Here is a 23,323-nt window from a genome sequence, read left to right as displayed (position 1 = left end):
GCTACCACACCCGGGTGACTTCATACTTTTGCCAGTAAAAGAGACAATTGCATAGGATTTGTGAGACCATCACATTTCTATATCTTGACTGATAGCTGCCAGGGTAAAAGGCATTTGAAGTTTGTTGGCAGCTTTGGGAAACAGCACCCAAAACAGGTTAGGGCCATCTGTTAAAGACAATGGCTTCAGCTGCACTTGGATTTGTATCTCAGGGTTTTTTTCTTTTCTTTTTTTTGAGATGGGGTCTTGTTCTATAGCCCAGGCTGGAGAGCACTGGTGCGATCTTGGCTCACTGCGACCTCCACCTCCCGGGTCCTGGTTCAGGCAATTCTCCTGCACGCCACCATGCCCAGCTAATTTTTGCATTTTTAGTAGAGATGGGGTTTCACCATGTTGGCCAGGCTGGTCTTGAATTCCCGACTTCGTGATCCGCCCACCTCAGCCTCTCAAAGTGCTGGGTTTACAGGCGTGAGCCACTACCCCTGGCCAGGTTTTTCTTTTTTTTTTTCTTCACTCTCCAGGACAAAATTTCCCATTCCATTACGTAGTAGATGTTGACTACGCCTCCTCTAAACTAGTTTTGTGGGTGACTAATTTTGTCGATTAGGATGAGCTATATCTTATACTCTTGTTTATCTGGACAAAGAGACTCTCCTCACGATATAATTGTAGACATCTAAATGACACAAGAATAAACACAGCCGCAGGGACAGTTTCCAGATGCAGTTAAAGGGATACACTGCCACAGAGTGTGTTTTCCTTAACACTTGACTCTTTTAGGGGAAAATAACATTCTTACTCTCTCTTACAGTGATTATAATTTAAGTTCCTGGAGAGCATACCATTCAGCCTAATTAGCACCTAACAAAGAATGTGCCCACAGACACCAAATGATTAATACTATTAGGTTACATAGCTAACTGAGCTCTTTAGTTCAAATTTGAATCCTGATTCAGTTCTGCTTACTGTAAATTATCTAACCTGAACTCCTGAGACCAGATTTGAAACTCTTCATCTCCCACAGAACTGTGAGCTTCTAAGAGAAACTCCTGGCAAGGAAGTACATGTTGAACGAAAGAATGGAGGAGGGAAGGAAGTGAAGTCCCCATCACTCAACCCTTCCCAACCACTCCCAACTCTTCCCTAGCCCAGCTAAGTGGAAGACTTTTCCCTCATCTGGAATACCATCTTGCCTCATCTCTAACGTGCATGTTCACTGCTTCCATGGAGACCCAGGTCAGGAACAAGCTTTCCGTGGCTAATGTCACACTTCAGCCCCATGTGCTGTCTGCACTTGGCAGTGAAGCCACACCAGGGGGGTTGTCTGAGGTGCTCCCCGAGAGCTCAGATTCATCTTCTCCATCATCATATCTCATGTGATATAGCGCCCAGCACATGGCAGGCACTCACTGGGTATTACTTTAGCAAATGAAGGAAGAAATCTTATTGCCAATACCACTACCTGATGTAGAACTCAGCAGTTTGAAAAATGCTCTTAGATACATATATATTATCATGTTTATTCTAAGCACTTAATTTATCAACTCCCACCATAGGAGGGGCTGAGAAGACAGCTCATTTCTAGTCTAAAGTGGTCATTTTGGCTGGGTGTAGTGACTCATGCCTGTAATCCCAGCACCTTGGGAGACCGAGGCAGGTGGATGGCTTGAGCCCAGGAGTTCAAGGCCAGCCTGGGCAGCACGGTAAAACCCTGTCTCTACCAAAAATACAAAAATAAGGCAGGTGTGGTGGTGCCCACCTCTGTAGTCCCAGCTACTCAGGAGGCTGACATGGGAGGACTGATTGAGCGGGAGAGGCTGCTGCTGCAGTGAGCCTCCATGATTGCGCCACTGCACTCCAGCCTGGGTGACAGAACAAGACCTTGTCAAAGAAACAGATAATAAAACAAAATAAAATAAAGCAGTCATTTTGCAGATGAAGAGACAGAGGCCTGCGTTGCCAGAGGAGTCCCACAGGATCACATAGCTACCAGTGTTCTTCCCATACTCCGCTGTCTCTTGCCAGGTAACAGTGTTCTTTAATTTCCTGAGAGTAGACATTTCCTAGGCTCCGACAGACTTGAATATCTAGCTGCTTACTCAACATCTCGACTCTGATATCCAAAAAACACTTCAAACTTGACATGTTCAAGAGTAAATTCCTTATCTCCTCCTTCTAACAACCTGCCCTCTTTCCAGGCTCCCCAATTTCAGTAGATTGGAATTCTACCATTTTGTTACTCAGGCCAAAAATGTGGGAGCCAGGCAGATCACGAGGTCAGGAGTTTGAGACCAGCCTGGCCAATATGGTAAAACCCCATCTCTACCAAAAACACAAAAATTAGCCGAGCGTGCTGGCGTGCACCTGTAGTCCCAGTTAGGACGCTGAGGCAGATGAATCGCTTGAACCCAGGAGGCGGAGGTTGCAGTGAGCCGAGATCGTGCCACTGCACTCCAGCATGGGCGACAGAGTGAGACTGTATTGAAAAAAAAAAAAAAAATTGTAGCCATCCTCAACTGCTATTTCTTTTACATATCACATCCAGTCCATCAGCAAATCCTGTTGGCTCCTTTCCAAATATATCCAGAAGACAACCACTTCTCACTTTTCCATTGCTTCACCTTGGGTTCAAGCCACCCAACTTCTCTTGCTTAGACTATTGTAGTAGCCTCCTAACCAGTTTCTCTCCTACCATTTTTACCACATTATAGCTTATTCTCAACACAGCAGTCAGAATGACCTTTTCAATATGGCAGGCCATGTTATTTATCTGCCTAGAATTCTCTAATGGCTACCATCTCACTCACAACTCACAGTAAAAGCCAGTGGCTTGTGTGATCTGCCCCCAATTCACCCTCACCGCAACATCTGCCGTTTCTTCTCTCACTAATATACTGCAGCCGTGTTGGCTGGCTTACTCATGTTTCTTGAATATATAGGGCACATTCCTGCCTCAGGGCCTTTGTGTTTGCTGTTTTTCCTGACTGGAATAAACTTCCCCTAGATGTATGCTTGACTTACCCCCTAACTTCCTTCAGGTCTTTCCTCAAATGTTACCTCTTTAGTGGGACCCCCTTCAACTACCTTATTTAAAATTTTAACACCCAGAATCCTGGCATTCTTCTTCTTCTTCTTCTTTTTTGAGACAGAGTCTTGCTCTGTAGCCCATGCTGGAGTGCAGTGGCATGATCTCGGCTCACTGCAAACTCTGCCTCTTGGGTTGAAGTGATTCTCATGCCTCAGCCTCCCAAGTAGCTGGGATTACAGGTGCCCACCACCACGCCTGGCTAATTTTTGTATTTTTAGTAGAGCCAGGGTTTTGCCATGTTGGTCAGGCTGGTCTCAAACTCCTGGCCTCATGTTATCTACCCACCCCGGCCTCCCAAAGTGCTGGGATTACAGGTGTGAGTCACTGTGCATGGCCTACTCTTGGCACTTTCTATCTTCCTTCTCTGCTTAATTTTCTCAATATATATTTTACTTATTTGTTTATTGTCTGTCTCTACCCTGTCCATTCCTCAAATGGTGAGCTCACTGCTCTATTCCCAGTACCTAGAAAAGTACCTGGCACACAGCAGATATTCACTAAATATTTGTGGGATGAATCAATCAGTGAATGAATGAATATATATACCTTTAGGATCTCCCAGTAACCTGAAAGCTTTAGGCAAGAAGGGGAAGACCCTAGTCGAGCTCTGGTCTCTCTCCAGCCCGGGATCCCTCTTTCCTCCTTACTGCCTCACCTGCTTCTCAGGTCCAGTCCAGCCCTATTCCACCAGAAACCACACCTAAGCTGAGAAGCAGGGCAACAGGCGCTTGATGCCAGGATGTTACAATTCCCAGGCCACCAGGTACACAATTCTGCAGGGTGCTAATTTTTAAATTTAGCATCCTGATATCTTACAAACAGAAGAGGTCAGAGAAAGGTTAGGACTAAATATACTACTTAACCTAGATAACAGTACTGATTCAGAAACAGCAGCTTATTTGCTCTGAGGTGTTTTCCAAGGAACAGTGCTAAATTTGCACTTGTTCACCTAGCTGCCCCTTCCTTTAATCTTTTTATAATGGATTTCCAACATACATAAAAACAGAAGGAATGGTATAATGAACCTCTTGAACCCATTACCCAACTTCAAAAATTACTAACATTTTGCCTCCTTGGTTTCCCCTGTTTCTTAATCGTCTCTGCAACTCACACTAAATATTTCAAACTAGCTGTTTTCTGGAGAACAGATTTATATAAGACAGCCCCTGATGCTGTTACCACTGTATTCGAGCAACCACGTCAAACAATCTATCTTACCAGAAATAGAGCAGGAAAAAAAAAAAAAAGCACTTATACCCATTTGCCTACCTGAGCAATGACTAAAAAAGGAAGTGTCTAGCCCCGGGCGCGGTGGCTCACGCCTATAATCCCGAGGCCGAGGTGGGCGGATCACAAGGTCAGGAGATCGAGACCATCCTTGCTAACATGGTGAAACCCCGTCTCCACTAAACATACAAAAAGAAATTAGCCGGGCGTGGCGGCGTGCGCCTGTAGTCCCAGCTACTCGGGAGGCTGAGACAGAAGAATGGCATGAAACTGGGAGGCAGAGCTTGCAGTGAGCCGAGATCGGGCCACTGCACTCCAGCCTGGGCGACAGAGCGAGACTCTGTCTCAAAAAAAAAAAAGGAAGTGTCTAAATTCCAGACTGTTTATATCAAGGGGCATGCCCATTATCATGTTTGGAGAACTTTGGGGAGGGGTATTGTTGTGTCCACAAAATGAATGTAGACATGAACCGCTTTTACTTGTGTACATCTGATGCAGAATTTCTGAGTGAGTTTATTTAATCCAGCAAGTATTTACTGACTACCTGTTAAATATGAGGGATGAGATGAAGATAAAAGATAAAGAAAACCGGCCAGGCGCGGTGGCTCTTGCCTGTAATCCCAGCACTTTGGGAGGCTGAGGTGAGTGGATCACCTGAGGTCAGGAGTTTGAGACCAGACTGGTCAACATGGTGAAACTCCGTCTCTACTAAAAATACAAAAATTAGCTGGGCAGGGTTGCAGGCGCCTGTAATACCAGCTCCTTGGGAGGCTGAGGTGGGAGAATCACTTGAACTCAGGAGGAGGAGGTTATAGTGAGCCGAGATTGCACCACTGCACTCCAGCCTGGGTGACAGACTCCATCTCAAAAAAAAAAAAGAAAACCTAGTCTAGGTTCTCACCGAGCTCACAGGGTGGGGGTGAGAAAAGTACACAAATAACTCAAATACAAGGCAGAATAAGTTCTGTGCCCTAAGTAAATAAATCTAAGGCAAGAGCTCCTTTTTAAAATCCACCCACAGCAGTTGTAGAACCCAGGGTATATACCCTTTCCTCAACTCTAGTTTTAGTTTCTGTTGTATTTATTGCTGTACAGCCAATAAATACACTATAAGAGACCTGGGAATTTGGTGACCCATAGAATAGACTTTTGGATGTGGATCTTGGATGTCACATTTTGCTACTGACTCTCCAGACTTCAGTGGGTGGGGACTATCAAGTTTTCCCAGGGCTTGGAAAACAATGGGGCTAATTCAGTGCCTGCAGAAGCTGACACCCAAAGCATTCTACCCTGAGGGTATATACAGCAAGCAGCTTCATAACGGCATAGGGCAGTGGGAGGGTGTCCAGGAGACACAGCTAGATTGATTCTGAAGGATTTCCAAGGGCTCTCTCCCTGCCCTCTAAAAACCGAGATCCTTTGGTGATCTATTATTAGAAGTCATCAGAAGTTCCCAGAGAAGAGTGTAGTTCTCTGGATAAACCGAAGAGACTGATGAAGTTTGGTGGGACAGTGCAGCATATGAAGGAAGCAGAGCTGAAAGCAGCAGGGGCATATGCATGGCCCTGGAGTTAGATGCACAAGAGACTGGAGGAAGAAAGGAGCAGAGCTGAGATGGAAGGGAGATTTATATTGTAATCAGTTATCAAGATTGGTGAGGTGAGGATGGCTGACGGGACAAATAAGAGGAAGGCAGGAAGGGGAAGACCCTGTGGAAGGGTAAAAGACAATCCAGGTTTGAAGAGGTGATCACTGAGGGAGGAATCTGAGAGGCAGGATCTCGCAGGATACTGGGCAGGGGTATGAGAGGAGAGGCCTTAGAATGGGAGGGTGTGCAAGTTATACAGGATTGGTTCATGCTGGGATGGAAGGGGCTGATTCCATTGAAGCTGGTCACATCAAGAGGTCACTAAATGAAGTACAAATTATATGAAAGTTTCAGGTCACAGAATGTGGCTGAGGATGGCAGAAGGTGGGTTGGTGGAAGTAGAACACTGAGACTAAAAATAGGATGAAAGACTACTGGACTAGAGGGGTTTAGAGCATACAGACACGTGGATTCCTGGGGCTAAGGGACTTAACAAGATGAAAGGCTTTGGGGTAAAGTGCCAATGAGGTGGGAGACACTGTACGGTGAGTGAGCTCATGGGGTAAGGGCTGGGAGCATCAAAGATTCATAGAACAAGATATATTTGGGCAAAGGATGAAGAGAGAAGTTGACTGGGTTCAAGACACTACTCCAAAATAGGGCAACTTGAGAAAATGGCAGTAGGAAGGTCACTCTCACTTTCTCCAAGGCTCTTCTCCCCTGAAGCAGATCACAAAACCTAGGAAGGATTTTTCTGACTTTCCCCTGAAGCAGGTCATAATACCCTCACAGAGAGGTGCCCTCCCTGCACTCAGAGGAAAGGAGTATCCTTATCTGTGAAGACACAGGGACAGAGAAGAGTCTGAACAAAGAGGCCTTGCTAAGTTTCTCCCAGTTTACTACTATTTGATATTACCCTTTTTGCATTTTTTTCCCACAACTATCCACTCTTCATCAAATCTAGTATAAAAATACACAAGTTTAATCATTTCTTTGGGTCTTCATTTCCTTATGAAGGCTCCTGTCACATAAAACTTACATTAAATAAATGTGTATAATCTTCTCGTTAAATCTTTCTTTTGTTATAGGGACCTAAGCCATGAACCCAAAAAGATACTTTCCCTCCCCTACAAGGTGCAGGGGTTTCAGGGGATATGAGATCAAAAGTTATGAACAGCAGGATGAGAAACTCACCAACTTATGTGGCAAAGGGTAACAGAAACTTTGAGGGTCAGGGCCAGTATCGGTGGCTCAGGCCTATAATCTCAACTACTTGAGAGGCTAAGGTGGGAGGATCCCTTGAGGCTAGGAGCTCAAGACCAGAAACCTTGGGGACCAAGGAATGAGCTGATGTTGGATTTAGGAATTACTAGAAAATAAGGAACAAGGAGCTGAGGTTGAGTAAGTTTGAGGGAAAGACAGGCAATGGAGTAGGGTTTTGTTTTGTTCTGTTTTTCTTTAAACTGTGGGTTCAAATCTTAGCTCTGCTACTTAGCTGTGTGAGTTTCTGGTTCATTTCTCTAAAACCAACCAACCAACCAACCAAAAATATGGGAAAATGGTAGATATAATAATAATAAACTCTTGGGGCTGTTGAGAGGTAAATTTAACTTATATATCCAGAGCTTGGCACACAGTAGGTATTCAGCAAGCCAATCGTTATTGAGGCAAAAATCAGGGTAAAGAACCACAGAGGTGAGGCTACAGCAGAGATGAGAAGATAGGGATTCCAAGATGTCAGTAGTAGCAATATAATGCAAAGTATGGGCCACATGTTCAGTCTGTTGAATCCCTAGCATTCAGGACAGAGTAAGATCCATAGGAGCGTCTCATTTCTAACAACAGCTCATGCTGAGTTCCCATGTGCCAGGCATGGTGCCTGGTGCTTTATATGTGTTATGTTAGGCACCACTATTTTCCTCACTTAGCAGAGGTGGGGACTGAAGTTAAGACAGGCTAAATAATATACCCCAAGTCCCATAGCTGGAGGGCCAGAATCAGACTGGAACCTAGGTATGTTATGAACTCAATGCCCCCAAATGAAGCACTCTGCTATGCTGCTTTGCAAATATGTTAACTAATGGGGCCTGATCAAGGGAAATGGGTATGCACTATTAAGAGTGAAGAGGGTGATCTGGGAATGAGGGAGTAAGGTTCATGATGCAAGCAGATCCTGGGGTGAGGTTACAAGAGGAAACTTCCAGGGTGGGGTACAAAAATGATTGCAAAAAATTATTATCTTGACTGAGAACTGCAGAATTTCACAATTTCACAGATGGAAGGAAACTCAAAGATCATCTAACCCAACCTCATCACAGTCATTTTGAGAAACTAAGGTCCAGACTGAGGAGGGGACTTCTCCCAGGTTTCTAAAGCACAGCAGTGACAGAGTTGGGACCACACACTGGATTGACTGGACTCTGGATTGATCCAGAATTCTCTGTTGACTCCAATTATTACTACTTCATATTAATCTCTATATCCTCCTCAGCACCAGAAAGGTGCTGGACGCTTGTAAGTCATGTGCTGATTGACACTGAAGGGCTGGGAGGGCAGAGAGAGATGCCAGTGGGGGTGATTTTAGGATAAAGGCAGACGTGGAATGAGGGTCATAGGGCTACAGGGCAAGGATACTGAGGGCTGTGTAGAAGATGAGTGGGTGGAAAACTATTGGAGTAGGGCTTAGGAGTTGCCAGCACAGTTTTGAAGGGAGTCACCGAGTTTGTAGGGAACACAGGGTAGAATTGGAGGGTTACCGGGCCAGGAGGGTCACCCAGGTTTGGGGGTCACTAAGGAGGAGTGTGGGGATCTTAGGGTCATGTGAGTTATCGGATTAAAACCGAGGGAGTCAGTGGTTGGTGGGTCTCTCAGAAGTGCTGGGGAAATTCCTGGGTTAGCAGCCAATGAATAATAACCAACGGTTACCTGGTGAGGTCTTGGGGTCAGTGGGTGGGGTGTGGGGTCACAGGGGTGGAGGCGGGCGCCGTCACGGGGTGGGGTTTGGGAGTCATGGGGGAGGAGCTGCAGGGCGGAAAAGAAGAGCAGGGACCCTGGGTGGGGAAGGGGACCCGGCCGCGGTCCAGCGGCCAGGCCGCCCTGCTAGGGCCGGAGGGAGGTGGGCACGCCGGGCTCGGGACCTTCCCGGGGCCCTGCGCCCGCCCGGCCTCCCGCCCTGGGCATGGTGGACCCATTCTTCCCGCAGCCACCAACCTGACAGCCCCCGAGGGCGACTCCGCCGACAGACCGCCATGCACCGGGCCCCGCCACCAGCGCCGGCCCCACAACCCGCCTGCGCCATAGCCCGCCCGCCCGCGCGCAGCTTGCCTCGCGCGATATCCAGGTTCCAGGGCCGCCGCACTTTCCTCTCCTCTTGGCGCGCCTCTACCGGGCCCCGGAACCCGTATAGAAAATACCGGGCACGCTCCACCCCGCCCCCCGCTTTGCCGCGGCAGCCATCCAACTTATCCTCGTTCCGGGGCTCCTGGAGCCCAGGCCGCCGAGACCTGAACCGAGCTCCTCGGAGCCCCGCCCCTCCCCCAGGCCGGGGTGACGCATGGCCAGAGAGGCTGAGCGCCTAGGGAAGGCGTGCTGACGTCACGACGCCCGGGTCAGGGCCCGGGCGCAGCTCGTAGCCGGGTCGTCGCTATAGCAATCGGGAATCGCTACCTGCCCCTTCCAAGGATTCGGTCCACCTGAAGCGTGAGGAGGTGGCGGAGGCCGCAAGGGCTCTGCGTTGTCACTTCCGCGGCCTGCTGGCGAGAAGGTGCGCTTCGGGAGTGGCGCGGGAGGACTGGAGGCGCAGGTTGTGAGGGACGCAGGCCGGGGCTTCCGTCTCTGTCCTCCGAGCTCAGAGCCCCCAGGCTTCTTCCCGGCCGCGCGCTCAGCAGTCACTGTCTTACGGTCCCGAAGCGCTTTAAGGTGCGCAGTCCGCAGGCCTTGCCTACTGATCTTCGAGCCACCCCTTGAAGGAAACAGTTGCAGGTATTAAGAGCTCCATATTGAAAAGGACGATATAGAGGGGCGGTGAGGGACTCGCCTCCTCAGGGAGGGCGCCCTGGCGGTCCTCTCAGGTTCTCTCTCATTCCCCCGTCAGCCCCACCGTCAGGCTCGAAACCGGCTACTCCCTTTTGTAGGCTTGCTTTGGGGTGAACATAAAAACCAAGCCCCTTTACTATTTCCCTGCTAGGAGGGGCTGCGATTGGGAAATTTTCAGAAACCTGAGGGAAAATTAAAAGGGAGCGAGCTTTCAGTAAAAAATCAAATTAAAAGGAGGGGAGTTAGAGAAGGAACTGGTAAAGATTGCCTTTTAGGAGAGGAACTGGGTGCCTGGAGGGATGAGGTGAGAAACTTTTCCCTCTCTGTCCTTTCAGACTTCAACTGGTTTATTTTGTGTCTTCCCCGCCCCGAAAACAATTTAACTTAATAAGAATAATTTTTAAAGGACGTAAACTAGACACAGTTACAAAGTACGGGGTTTGGGGCTTGTGGTAGCTAAAGGTGTCTTTGGGGACACGGGCGTCCTTTTCCTCTCCTGCCTGAAGAGCTTAACTAGAAAGCCCCACTTTCAGTCGTAGACATCCCTTCTTCCTGATCTGATTTGTTCTGGCTGGGACCAGAGTTAAGTTTAGGTAGGCCAGTGAATGGCAACTGATGGTAGAATTAATCCGTCTTTCCATTCCTTTTTGGTGGAAGTTTGACAAGTTATTCACCATGGAAAATAACTTACAGGCCGAGCGCGGTGGCTCACGCTTGTAATCTCAGCACTTTGGGAGGCTGAGGTGGGCGGATCACGAGGTCAGGAGCTTGAGACCAGCCTGGCCAACATAGCGAAACCCTCTCTACTAAAAATACAAAAAATACAAAAAATGGGCTGGGCGTGGTGGCGGGTGCCTGTAATTCCAGCTACTTGGGAGGCTGAGGCAGGAGAATTGCTTGAACCTGGGAGGCCGAGGTTGCAGTGAGCCGAAATCGCACCATTGCACTCCAGCACGGGCAACAGTGTGAGACTCCGTCTCAAAAAAAAAAGAAAAGAAAAAGAAAAAGAAAATACCTTATAGATACAGAGAGAGGATTAAGTAGCTCCTTTAATATGAATTGAGGGTTAGAAATACAGCAGGGAATAGAACTCAGGCTGTACCTGAGTTTGTCCCTTTCGAACCACCCTTTTTCCATAGCAATATATATATTGTGGATCCCGAGGTCAGGAGTTCGAGACCAGCCTGGCCAAGATGGTGAAACCCCGTCTCTACTAAAAATACAAAAATTAGCCAGGCATAGTGGTGTGTGCCTGTAGTCCTAGCTACTCGGGAGGCTGAGGCTGAGGAGAATCACTTGAACCCGGGAGGCGGAGGTTGCAGTGTGAGCTGAGATGGTACTCTAACCTGGGTGACAGAGCAAGACTCTGTCTCAATTAAAAAAAAAAAAGTATCCGGTGGATTCCAAGTACCGTAAAAATCTAATGCCTACCATCATCCACTTAAAAATATATGAACAAGAGCTTCAACAGAAATTTCATATGGTTCTCTTTCTCCTTAAACTTCTAATTCCATTCACTTCCTGTAATTATTAGTATATAATTTACTAAACTTTTTTTTTACTAAATATTACTAAATATTTACTAAATTTTCCTAAATATTTTTAATATTTTTATGACTTGTGAAACCTAAAAAGTACAATTTTTATTGAAACTGCATCTTTTAATGAGAAATATGGTGTATCTCCCCAATTAGTTCAGGTATTCATGGATTAATATTACCTAATAGTAGAAGGAGATAAGGTGCAACATCAATCCTTTACCTGTTTTTTATTTTTTTTTAATATTTATTTTATTTTATTTTATTTTATTTTTTTTTTGAGGTGGAGTCTCGCTCTGTCGCCCAGGCTGGAGTGCAGTGGCCGGATCTCGGCTCACTGCAAGCTCCGCCTCCCGGGTTTACGCCATTCTCCTGCCTCAGCCTCCCGAGTGGCTGGGACTACAGGCGCCCGCCACCTCGCCTGGCTAGTTTTTTTTTAGTATTTTTTAGTAGAGACGGGGTTTCACTGTGTTAGCCAGGATGGTCTCGATCTCCTGACCTCGTGATCCGCCCGTCTCGGCCTCCCAAAGTGCTGGGATTACAGGCTTGAGCCACCGCGCCCGGCCCTGTTTTTTATTTTCATAGATATGAGCATTGAGAAACCTTGTTTCCACAACTGGGAAAGGAAGAGATTTGTTACAATGATATTCTTTGAGTCTTTGAACTTCTAAATTATATGCCAACAATCACAGAGTGATCTATTAATATTATCAAATACTATCAAATAGAGTCTTTTAATTTTGTTAAAAGCAAAGGATTAGAAACCATTGAACTTCCAAAAGGATTTAGAGTCTCAGTTTGTTTTATTAAACATGATTATTAATTATCTGTGACGTTTACACTCAGAGACACTTTGTTAATCAGATATTGATTTCCATACTTCTTTGCCAACACAATATTTTTTGATAAAATTCTTTAATAATTACATGTTTTCAAGATCTTTTTGTTAAACTGAAATGCAGATTCAGCTCATTCACTGTATAGAAAACAACTGCCATTTGTGGAATTGGCAAAGCCAGTTTTCATTTCAAACCAATCAGCCAAATCAGACCTACTTTCTGTTAGAAAAATGTCTGACTTTATTCTTCCATTCAGATAAATGTGTTAACATTCATTTTGAGGAATATTATAAAAATTATTAGGGAATAAATGATTATAGCTTATAAAATGAACCACTAATAAACCAGTCAAGATTAAAATTATTTAGACCTACTATTAACATAGTAAATGGTAAAAATGAGATAGTACTGTTTGTCATATAATTAGGAATAATGCTGTATAATGTATAGTTAAATCCATCAGTTTTGAGAAGTCATATAGGAGGCATATATTCCCTTGGTAAATGTGTGTACCTGCTGTCATCAAACTCTTGTTGTTCAGCTTTTGGGAACAATTAAATGAGAATCATGTCTAAAAATCAGAAATAACTAATAATCTTGTTACACAAATTTTTTTCTTCTGTATTTTTTAGAAAGGAAAGCTATATTTGCTAAGAAATAATGAATTGAGCAGCTAGCAATTTCATTTTTTACTAGGAGGTAGAAAATAATAAACATTTTATAAGATAAAATAGGAAAACTGATTACAATGGGAATATTTTGATATGAAGTGGAAAATAATTGCTCCCTCCCAGCTCCCCAGTTTTTTACACCCTGGACCATGCATCAAAATTCAGTGTAGGGGAGAGATATTACCTCTTTTGTAAAGTAGGACAAGGACTATGGTGAAAGTGGGGGCAGTGGTAGAATGGAGAATGTGCATGAATATGTCAGCTGGCTCCCAAACGGATTGGTTTTAGATTTTTTTTTTTTTTTTTTTTTGAGATGGAGTCTCGCTCTTGTCACCCAGGCTGGAGTGCAGTGGCCCGATCTCAGCTCACTGTAACCTTCGCCTCACAGGTTTAAGCGATTTTCCTGCCTCAGCCTCTGGAGTAGCTGAGTAGCCACCACGCCCAGCTAATTTTTGTATTTTTAGTAGAGATGGGGTTTCACCATGTTGGTCATTCTGGTCTCAAACTCCTGACCTCGTGATCTGCCTGCCTCGGCCTCCCAAAGTGCGAGGATTACAGGCATGAGCCACCGTGCCTGGCCTTTTTTTTTTTTTTTTGAGATGAAGTTTCGCTCCTGTTGCTCAGGCTGGAGTACAGTGGCACGACCTCGCCTTACTGCCACCTCTGCCTTCTGGGTTCAAGCCATTCTCATGCCTCAGCCTGCCAAGTAGCTGGGATTACAGGTGCCTGCCACCACACCCAGCTATCTTTTTTTTTTTTTTCCTGAGATGGAGTCTTGCTCTGTTACTCAGGCTAGAGTGCAGTGGCCCAGTTCAGCTCACTGCAACCTCCCCTTCCTAGGTTCAAGTGATTCTCCTGCCTCAGCCTCCTGGGTAGCTGTGATTACAGGTGTGCACCACCACACCCGGTTAATTTTTGTATTTTTAGTAAAGATGGGGTTTCACTATGTTGGCCAGGCTGGTCTCGAACTCTTACCTCAGGTGATCCGCCCACCACAGCCTCCCAAAGTGCTGGGATTACAGGTGTGAGCCAGTGCACCTGGCCTGGTTTTAGAAAATATTTTATAGGGAAGATGAAGATCTGGAAATTTATTCCTTTAAAACTCTCCTCAGACTGATTTGAAGCTATTGCCTGGGTATTACTTGCAGTCTTCACATACCCTAGGAAAATCTTCATGTACCCCACTTGGAAGACTTCTTAATATAGGAATATCAAAACTCCAGTGTCCCTGACTATACATTATTTTGAGACACCAAAGCAAATGTCCTAGGAAGTAAGGAGGAAGACTTGTTGTTCTTGGAATAGAAGTGACTTATGAGAGAAGTCAAAGAGAATGGCTCCAAGTTCGTATAGTGTGAAGGTCATGGATACAGTCCTTGGCTTTGCAGTTCTAGAAGTGTGATTTTGGGTCAGTCCACACAAAGGTGTTCATGTTTTGTCACATTAAATCAAACTCATAGGAAGTTAATGTACATAATAGAATGCTAGTGCATTCTTTTATACTTATAGCCAGCAAGTGAACTGGATTATTGCCCCTGTTGGGGAAATCTTATCTGGGAAGATCAATTATAATCAGAAAGTTACATGAGGAGTGTGGCTCTTGAGCATGGCTATTGTCAATGAGCTGATGAGCAAGTGCTCACTACCTGGCATATAATAGGAGCTCAGTAATTATGGAATGAAGGTACTTCATCTATATCTTCATTATAGATGCTAAAGAGTAAGTTTAAGATTCTGATAGGCCACCCCAATATGTTTTTTGATCAGGTAGATTTTTCTTTGTTCCTCAAGTTATACTCTTAAATGGCTATATCATGTAGATATTAAATCCAATAAAATTTCATGTCAGGGAATTATATAATTGCGACAGCTAAGTTTTATCTATCATCTCTGAGCCTAGAAACTGGGACTGTTCATTGATAAAAGAGATTGGAGATTGCTTTCTTGTGCCCTGTAGGAGTAGTGATGGTGGTAGTGACTAAATGATCTGTATGTCACAATACTATTTGGTGGCTAAGAGTGTACTGCATACAAAGAATGACACTGGGTGACCCTCAGTGCTGGCACTTTCCTAGAGGTGGACATCTTGACTAGGGAGGTGCTGAACCACCTATGGGCTGGCCAGCTGTTGTGGACTGTACTGTGGTGAGGCGGAACAATAAATTTCCCCTACTCCTTAGATCCCCCTCAGGAGATAATACTTGATACTGCTTTTAAGGATAGACAAAAGACGAGCCTTTTCAAATTTTAAAATCATTAGGGATGAGTTGCCAAAAAATTTGGGTTTTATCTGGAAGCTAGAAGACATTGTCTCCTCAAGGCTTTTTCTGGCTCTAGGATAAGCTATTGAGATAGAGGAAAAGATGCCAGGCTGAGGAGTTTCATTTAGTATTTTAATAATAATAAAAAAGACATACAAAATCCAAACATTTCTTTTTACAATTCAGATACATATTTTTCCCCAAGTGCAAAATACTCTATGAACTGCATCATTTGCTGTTTATTGTTGATTGTGTAGGAGATGCTTACTAAATTGGCAGCAGTGGAAGGCAGATATAAATACAGTATTTTGAGATTTCTTCTGCATTTAACAAAAAGCCTCCCACATGGTGATGATTATTCTGAAACTTGAGTTCAGCTCACATAGGAGAATAAAGTTTTCAGTTTGTTCAAACTGCTACAGCCTGTGGTGTTTAAAAAAGCTGATGACCACTGGGGGTTCTATTCCTAATCATATATTTCCTTGTACAAATAATGGCACAAGGATAGGGTGTGCTACTTTTGAGACGGGTCAAATGTAAAAATATCCTTGTGTTGTTTGCTCCCACTTTTCTCTTACTGTGCTTAAGAAAGAAACCTGGAGAGTTAACATGTTCTGCTTATGGTCAGTTATACTTTGTCTTGGTACTCCTTGTTTGTGGCTGTAATATTGAGGTTAAACAGCAAATACAAGTTTGAATGCTCTATAACGTTTTCTGACATTTTGAGATATGACCTCATAATCCATTCCAGAGTCACCTCAAACATGTATATAGAGAACATTTCTCATATATAAAAAGTTTCTCTAGGGCCAAAGACCAGGACTGTGTTACTGAACTTTCAGCAACAAATCTGAGTCTCTACCACCTCAAACTGACCAAATCTTGGGGGCTGTTAAAGCAGTCACAGCTCAGTGCCAGCCTTTGGGGATTTCTAGGCCTGGGGCAGGCAGCTCACATCCAGGATCTGGTCAGTTTTCTTCTGACTCCAAGAGTTGTCTCAGGTTGCAGGAATAGGCATGGCCTGATAATATAGAAAGGAGGAGGCAGAGAAGTAAAGAGGAACTGCCATGTTTCTGAGGATATAAGTGCCTTTCTGGTATGCATCACTTGGTGCGTGAAGCCCTCCCATTTCCAGGCTCAGAGCAGGTGAGGTTTTGGAGGTTTTGTACTAAGATGAATGGAGGCCCCACAGTACTGTAGCCCCATACCCTACCCTGCAGAAAGGCCTCTGGGTTGCTTCATGAAGGGTTCCTATTTATACCATCTTTCCATTTCCCTCCAATGGTAAAAACCTCTCTTCTGTCTGACCTGTAAAGACCTAGAACGTCCCTGAGCATTGACTCCTCATTCAATCCACTTAACCCCTAGTTTGATGTCCTAGGGCCAGCCTCCTCCATAGGTTCAGCAGCAGCTTTGCCTGGGTTCTGAACCCTCCAACTTGGAGGACCTAAATTAAACTTGGTGGACAATAGCAGGTTTTTACCTGCTCACCAAGATCTGCCTTGACATCAATTAAGAAGCCTAGTGGTCCATGCCTTCCACACTGTGGAACTCATTTGCAGGTCTCATAAACCATGGAATAAATGGTTGGAGGATGTGTATTTGTATATATGTATGTATGGTGTCACAGCAAAGGAAGGGAGAAAGGAGAAGCCAGACCCTGAAGGCATATGTTGAGAAGCATGGTCACTGTTTGGCTTTCCAAGAGATGCAAAACGGCTGGCAGAGAGGAATCAGAAAGTTATCCTAGGCTGTGCGCGGTGGTTCATGCCTGTAATCCCAGCACTTTGGGAGGCCAAGGTGGGTGGATCACCTGAGGTCAGGAGTTCAAGACCAGCCTGGCAACATGGTGAAACCCCATATCTACTAAAAATACAAAGATTATCTGGGCGTGGTGGCACACACCTGTAATCCTAGCTACTGGGGAGGCCGAGGCAGAATTGCTTCAGTCCTGGAGGCGGAGGTTGCAGTAGGCCGAGAGAGCACCATTGCACTCCAGCCTGGGCGAGAGAGCGAGACTCCATCTCGAAAAAAAAAAAAAAAAAGAAAGGTATCCTAGCTTCTGGTGGAGAATTAGGATAGTCAGAGTTGATTAAAGAAGTTTTCATGGTGCTTCCTGGGAAGTACAGAGACACTCCTACTAAATGACCATTTCCCGTGTTTGGAAGCAGCGATTTTGCATCTTTACAGTGGCCCTCCTTGACCCAGAAAGACAAAGGTAGCCAGACACTTTACCCACAAGGGCCATGATGTTGGCTAATGGTTGTCAGGGAATCTAGCTGTGTCATCGGCTACCTACTGCTATGGCCATTTTGGCTGATGAATGCTACCGATGGGAGGGTAGGGGTCAGACTCCTTTATTTAGTGTTGAGTCTCCTGGGGGAGCAGCAGCCTAGGACAGTCACCTAGAAATGAATCTGAGCTGTTCTATGAGTTACCAGGGGAGTTAAAAAAATAAAAAAACTTTAAAAAGTAATGAACCTGAGGAGTCAGTTGGTAGCCTTTGATTGATTGGGACTACAGCTTTGGGGGAGCTAGGGTGAGAAAACGGAAAATAATTTTATAGGCAGCAGTTGGATTAAGGGCAGAATGTGTGCAGGCTTTGGGCTTGGGCATGGACTTGATTCTTCTTCCATTTGATTCTTTCTTCGTTTTGAAAAACAGTAGTTGAGGAAGCTAAGCTTGAAGTCAACTTTAAGAGGGAAGTGACCAGAGCCAGGCAAATAATCTGATGCCTTCTGTCTTATTCTTGGCTCCCACAGCTTTGTCTCTGGCCTCAGGACCCTGAGTCAGCCCATCCCAGGTGGTATGTCCTGGTCCTCTTCCATGTGTACACCAGGGGATAACAGAATGAAGACAGGGAAAAGATGGAGGTTTTCCCTACTTGGGGTAGAGAATCACTGACCAGTTCCATTGGCCTCTACAATCATGAGGTCCACGCTGACTCCATGGAGAGGCATAGGGATAGCAGGATTGGTTTAGCAAACATAGGTCTCTCTCCTTCCTGCTCCATCAAATCCCCAGAATTACTTTCCTACACATTAGATGCCTCTGCACAATTACCCTGGATTACCACAGCCAAGGGCTCTAGGTGGCCAGTTGGTGGCACAGAGACAGATCAGATGCTCCAGCACTCAAGGTTCATGAGATTCAAAACCGATTTTCTTCCACTCCAAACATACACTCTTTTCTCTTGGGCAGCTATAAATAGGGTTTTGCTAATAGAGGAAAAAGAAACAAAAACAAAAAACAAACCCAGAAAACAAAAACCCCTCCGTCTAGACAACATAGAAAGACTCAAAATGATTGCACTTATTAGGTGTGGACAGGGTGGGCAGGAGGCTCGCCAAGTGCACACACATTCCTTTTGCTGCCCACAGCCTGAGGCCAGAGGTAGGTGGCTCCAGGCTGGCTGCAGAGTGGGGTCCTCTTTGGTGAAGCCCACAAGCCAGCTGGGGCTACAAGGGAGAAACAACTGTAGGGCAAGGCCTAGGCTGGCTTCAGGTCAATAGCCATGTTTCTTTAAGGACAACATGTAGCAAGAGGAGTAGGGCTCCCCCAGGGAGCATCACATGGGGCCGAGGAGATGGCTGGGCCAGGGAAGACAAGTAAGAAAAGGGATTAGTGTTTGAAGTTGACTTCCAATTGTTCTGTGTCTAGTCCTTTAGATGATACATTTTTTTCTTTCTGTTTTCTTTTTTTTTTTTTTGGCAATGCTTTAAAACCTGGTTTCTGTCCTGCAGAGCTACAGTCCTTCTCTCAGGGAGCTACAGCGGGGCATTTAACATGACAATACCTGCTGCTTTTCCTCATTTAGCCGGTGTCCACTAACTCAGTGTTGTGGGCCATTTGTAAACCCTTATGGAGTAGACCCCAGGCAGACATGTGGGGAAAGAAAGAGAGGATCTGTATAGACAAGAAAGCTGGCCATGTGGGAAGTACAGAGCTCAAACCATGTGCCCCAGAGGACTGGTGCTGGCATTAAGCCTGTAAATCAAAGGCTTCTTTGGCAGGACCCTGGGCTGTTAGAATCACCCTAGGGAGCAGAGCCAGGGGACATTTTGGCTCCTGACTAGCAAGGCACAACCCTATAATGGCAGAAGCCCTTCTTTCCCCTCCCCGTTCCCCACCAGACCCACTTCCTTCATGGGCCTTTAGCACCCTTCCAAGCTTATGGGGTCAGGAATGTGAGCTGGTAAAATGGGCAGTGGAAGGGGCTGTACTGTTTCTTTACTTCTCAGGGGGACTAGAGCCAGTACTGAATGGCTTTTCTAAGGAGCATGTTAGAAAAGGGAAACAGTAGAGAAGCAGGCAGAGAGAGACAAAGAAAGGAAACTAGAAAGACATAAAGGGAGAGTGCCTGGTCTGTGTAGTGATACTTTTTTTTCCCTCCAAAAAGAGAGGAGAGAGTTCCTTGTCTGAGAGTAGGGGGCTGCTGGCTCTGAGGGCTAAGGAGTCTGCGGGCTTAAAAAATTGGGTCTCTGAGCCTAGGATTACTATTTGTAGGGCCTCAGGAAGCTGGAAACTTTGGAGCGGAGCAGCTTGATGAAGGATTTTGGCAGCATCTCCTTGTGTTTCTCTGTGTACTTGAAGTAGTTCTGGGGGTGGGCTAGCACCTCAAAGAAGGCCTTGATGAGCTTCTTGTCCTGCAAAGGATGGCAGGGATCAATGTCAGCCTCAGCGTCAGGGGTGGGAAAGAGGAACACCATGACTCAGCAGCCCTTTTTGATGTCTACTAGGCATCCTACACTGAATATATCCAGAGGGCAACTCTGGATTCCCATTCCCAACATCTGCCCCTATTCTGGAATTCCACAACTGAGTCAGTGGCAGCTCCATCCTTCTGTTGCTTAGGCCCCAATCCTTGGAGCCATCCTTGAATCCTCTTTTTTGCTTACAAGTATAGCAAATCCTATTCACTCTACCTTCAAAATATGTCTGGGTCTGACCACTTCTCATCATCTTCCCAGCCACCATCATCTCTGACTTGGAGTACTGTAGTAGCCTCCTAACTGGTCTCCATGTTTCTGTCTTTGTCCCTCCACAGACTCTTCTCCCCACAGCAGCCAGAGTGACTTTTTGTGTTTTTAATTAGTTCATCTTTTTCCTGTTTGAAAGTCTTCTCTGGTTTCTTTTATCACTCAGAGTAAAGCTGAGTCCCTTGCATGGTCCATAGGCTGAATGTGATCTGTGTCTTGCTTTCCACCTCCACTCTTGCTCCCTCCGTTGAGCCACACTAACTTTCTTGAGATTTCTGAACACACTAAATTGCTCCCATGCTCCTTAGCTTGGAATGCTCCTCCCTTATCTAATGGGGAGCCCTTTTACCTCATTTGGGTCTCTTCTCCTTAGAAACCTTTCCTGACCACCCTGTCTGCAACAGCAGCATGGTATGTGGAGAACCTACTAGGTGCCAGGCTCTGTGCATTAAAACTCAGATCTTCTGGCTCCTAGGCTGGTGCTCCTTCCACGGCATCAGTGGATTTTTCAAATAAGAAGTAGGGGTTTCAGCCTCTTACCCCACTTTAATCAGAACAGCTGTACTGCTTTATGTGTTGGAATTCCACAGTACATTTGATTTGAATGAAATAAGGGTTCAGATGCTTTAAAAATGTTTGAAAAGTATTGTTTAAAGTATATTCTTTGAAGTGTGTAAGTTCTAGGCGATTTTTGTTGTCAAGGCTTTTATTTTGATGATAATATAAAAATATTTTGCTAATACTTTTTTGCAATGATAATTTATGAAGGATAATTCTATGACTGTGACTATAGTTTCGTTTCTTTTCTTTTTTCTTTTTTTTTTTTTTTAGACTGAGTCTAACTCTTGCTGCCCAGGCTGGAGTGCAATGGCATGATATCAGCTCACTGCAACCTCTGCCTCCCCGGTCCAAGCGATTCTCCTGCCTCAGGGTCCCGAGTAGCTGGGATTACAGGTGCCCGCCACCACGCCCAGCTAATTTTTTGTATTTTTAGTAGAGATGGGGTTTCACTATGTTGGCCAGGCTGGTCTGGAACTCCTGACCTCAGGCAATCTACCCGCCTGGGATTACAGGCGTGATCCACCGCGCCCAGCCAGACTATAGTTTCTTTGAGATGGAGTCTCGCTGTGTCACCCAGGCTGGAGTGCAGTGGGGTGATCTTGGCTCACTGCAAGCTCCACCTCCCAGGTTCAAGCAATTCTCCTGCCTCAGCCTCCCGTGTAACTGGGACTACAGGCGTTGCCATGGCACCCGGCTAATTTTTTGTATTTTTAGTAGAGATGGGGTTTCACCGTGTTAGCCAGGATGGTCTCGATCTCCTGACCTCGTGATCCGCCCACCTCGGCCTCCCAAAGTGCTGGGATTACAGGCATGAGCCGCTGGGCCTGGCCAGACTATAGTTTCTTAAGGAAGATTTTCTCAAATTGGGATTCACTGACCCAGGGCATCTAGTTCATTCTTCAATGTTGGAAGTATTTATTTTCCTTGTCAAGTCTGTACATAAATTGATTCTGAGAAAGCTGTGCTAGATCTGCTGCTTTTTTTGTTTTTGTTTTTTTGAGACAGAGTCTCACTCTTGTCACCCATGCCCGAGTGCGATGGCGCCATCTTGGCTCACTGCAACCTCTGCCTCCTGGGTTCAAGCAATTCTCCTGCCTCAGCCTTCTGAGTAGCTGGGATTACAGGCGCCTGCCACTGCACCCGGCTAATTTTGTATTTTTAGTAGAGACGAGGTTTCATCATGTTGGCCAGGCTGGTCTCAAACTCCTGACCTCATATTATCCACCCGCCTTGGCCTCCCAAAGTGCTGGGATTACAGGCGTGAGCTACAGTGCCCAGCCGATCTGCTGCTGCTTAATGGGGCCTGGGGAGGGAATAAGGGAAGGAAGGGACTTATGCAAAAGTATCTTTCTATACTTCATTTTCCCTATGTCTCTTGGAAGAGGTAGGTACATTTCTTCTCCTCACTTTCCCTTTTTCTTCCAAGTTTTCCCCAAGGTGTAATATAGTGTGGGTGACGCTGCAGTCGGATGGGTTTGGGCTCAAATCCCAGCTTTACCATGGGGCAGGTTCTTTAACTCTCTATGCCCCAGTTTTCTCATCTGTAATGAGAAATGGAGAAATGGAGGCAATGGAGAAAGCACCTACCTCATAGAGTATTGTGTCTATCAAATGAGAATATTCATGTAAGCACTTAGCATATTGCCTGCACATTGTTTTGTTACATGCTCATTAAATGTTAGCTATCATTATTGTTAATATTCACTCACCTTTAAAATCTCCTGGTGGTTTTCAGAGGCATAGAGCCGGCCATCTCGCACAATGTCTTCTACCAGCTGCTCATAATCCTCTGCAAAGTCAACCAAGGGGAGGGGCTCAGGGGCGGGAGCTCTTCCTGCTCTCCTGGTTCCCTCTCAAAACTGATGTACCTCCCCTTCTCACCCACCTCCTTGGCTCACCATCATAGGTAACATAGGGGATCTGGAAGCCACGGGCGCTGTTGGCCTCGCTTGTCTTGAAGTTGATCCAGAGCTTCCTGGAACGGGCAGTGAAGGCAATGGGGCGCTCATAGGTCTGGCAGGTCTCATAAGTGGTAATGGAGGATGGGGATGCTGGGAAGGCAAGCAGCATGTCAGTAGAGCAGCAGGGCAGGCTACCCAAGCCCTCCTAGAACGTGGGCTGTAGAGCTGGTGGTGGGGGTATGGGGCAAGAGAGAGAGTCATTCTGACAAAGGCTCCCCCTTCACATACACACACCCTACCCCACACCCTCTCCCATTGCCCACTGGGCTCATTCCACAACTCCTCCTTGATACCTGGGCGCTCACATAGTGTAATAAATTTGACATTTAAATGAATAGAATGGCAAAAATGCTAGGATAGTAAAGTGACACATGTAACACCATTGGAGTTCTAGCCCCACTGCTAGCTTTCTTAACTCTGTTCTCTACCAAACATGTATCATTGCTGTTTTCCTTTGTTAGCTTCTCTATTCCCAAAGGCCTCTCACTGTTTCACCCTCATAGATCCGTGACTTCACTGCCCCACTTCTTCCTGTATCAGTCTCTCTGTCTCTCCGCCTTAACCAGATTTGGACT

At 45.7% G+C, this 23,323-nt stretch overlaps 2 protein-coding genes and 1 long non-coding RNA gene across 8 annotated transcripts in view; 1 reads left to right on the top strand and 2 right to left on the bottom strand.

Moving 5' to 3' along the window:
• ZNF76 (zinc finger protein 76) overlaps positions 1-9,441 on the bottom strand; it is a 36,772-nt gene extending 27,331 nt beyond the window's left edge. For 2 of the 3 annotated variants that reach the window (XM_007972847.3, XM_007972850.3), the window contains exon 1: positions 9,114-9,221. The gene's annotated coding sequence lies outside the window, so the exon portion shown is untranslated. The other variant, XM_007972848.3, reaches the window with a different exon arrangement.
• Positions 9,442-9,498: 57 nt separating this feature from the next.
• LOC140708881 (uncharacterized) overlaps positions 9,499-23,323 on the top strand; it is a 102,123-nt gene continuing 88,298 nt past the window's right edge. Inside the window, exons 1-2 of one of the 2 annotated variants that reach the window (XR_012089142.1) lie at positions 9,499-9,884; positions 21,058-21,754. This is a non-coding gene — a long non-coding RNA (uncharacterized lncRNA). Of the gene's footprint in view, positions 9,885-21,057; positions 21,755-23,323 lie in introns of those variants that run through there. The other variant, XR_012089143.1, reaches the window with a different exon arrangement.
• The window catches only part of SCUBE3 (signal peptide, CUB domain and EGF like domain containing 3), a 36,181-nt gene continuing 31,940 nt past the window's right edge, over positions 19,083-23,323 (bottom strand). For 2 of the 3 annotated variants that reach the window (XM_007972873.3, XM_007972875.3), the window contains 3 exons: positions 22,686-22,838; positions 22,497-22,576; positions 19,744-19,893 (listed from right to left, as the gene is read on the bottom strand). In XM_007972873.3, the coding sequence (XP_007971064.1) occupies positions 19,744-19,893; positions 22,497-22,576; positions 22,686-22,838 (383 nt within the window). Of the gene's footprint in view, positions 19,894-22,496; positions 22,577-22,685; positions 22,839-23,323 lie in introns of all 3 variants that reach the window. The other variant, XM_007972874.3, reaches the window with a different exon arrangement.

The sequence above is a fragment of the Chlorocebus sabaeus genome, chromosome 17 (assembly GCF_047675955.1).
Source record: "Chlorocebus sabaeus isolate Y175 chromosome 17, mChlSab1.0.hap1, whole genome shotgun sequence".
In the NCBI taxonomy this organism is placed as follows: domain Eukaryota; kingdom Metazoa; phylum Chordata; class Mammalia; order Primates; family Cercopithecidae; genus Chlorocebus; species Chlorocebus sabaeus.
Note: the sequence above shows the minus strand (reverse complement) of the source record. Positions and strands in the feature narration are given on the sequence as shown.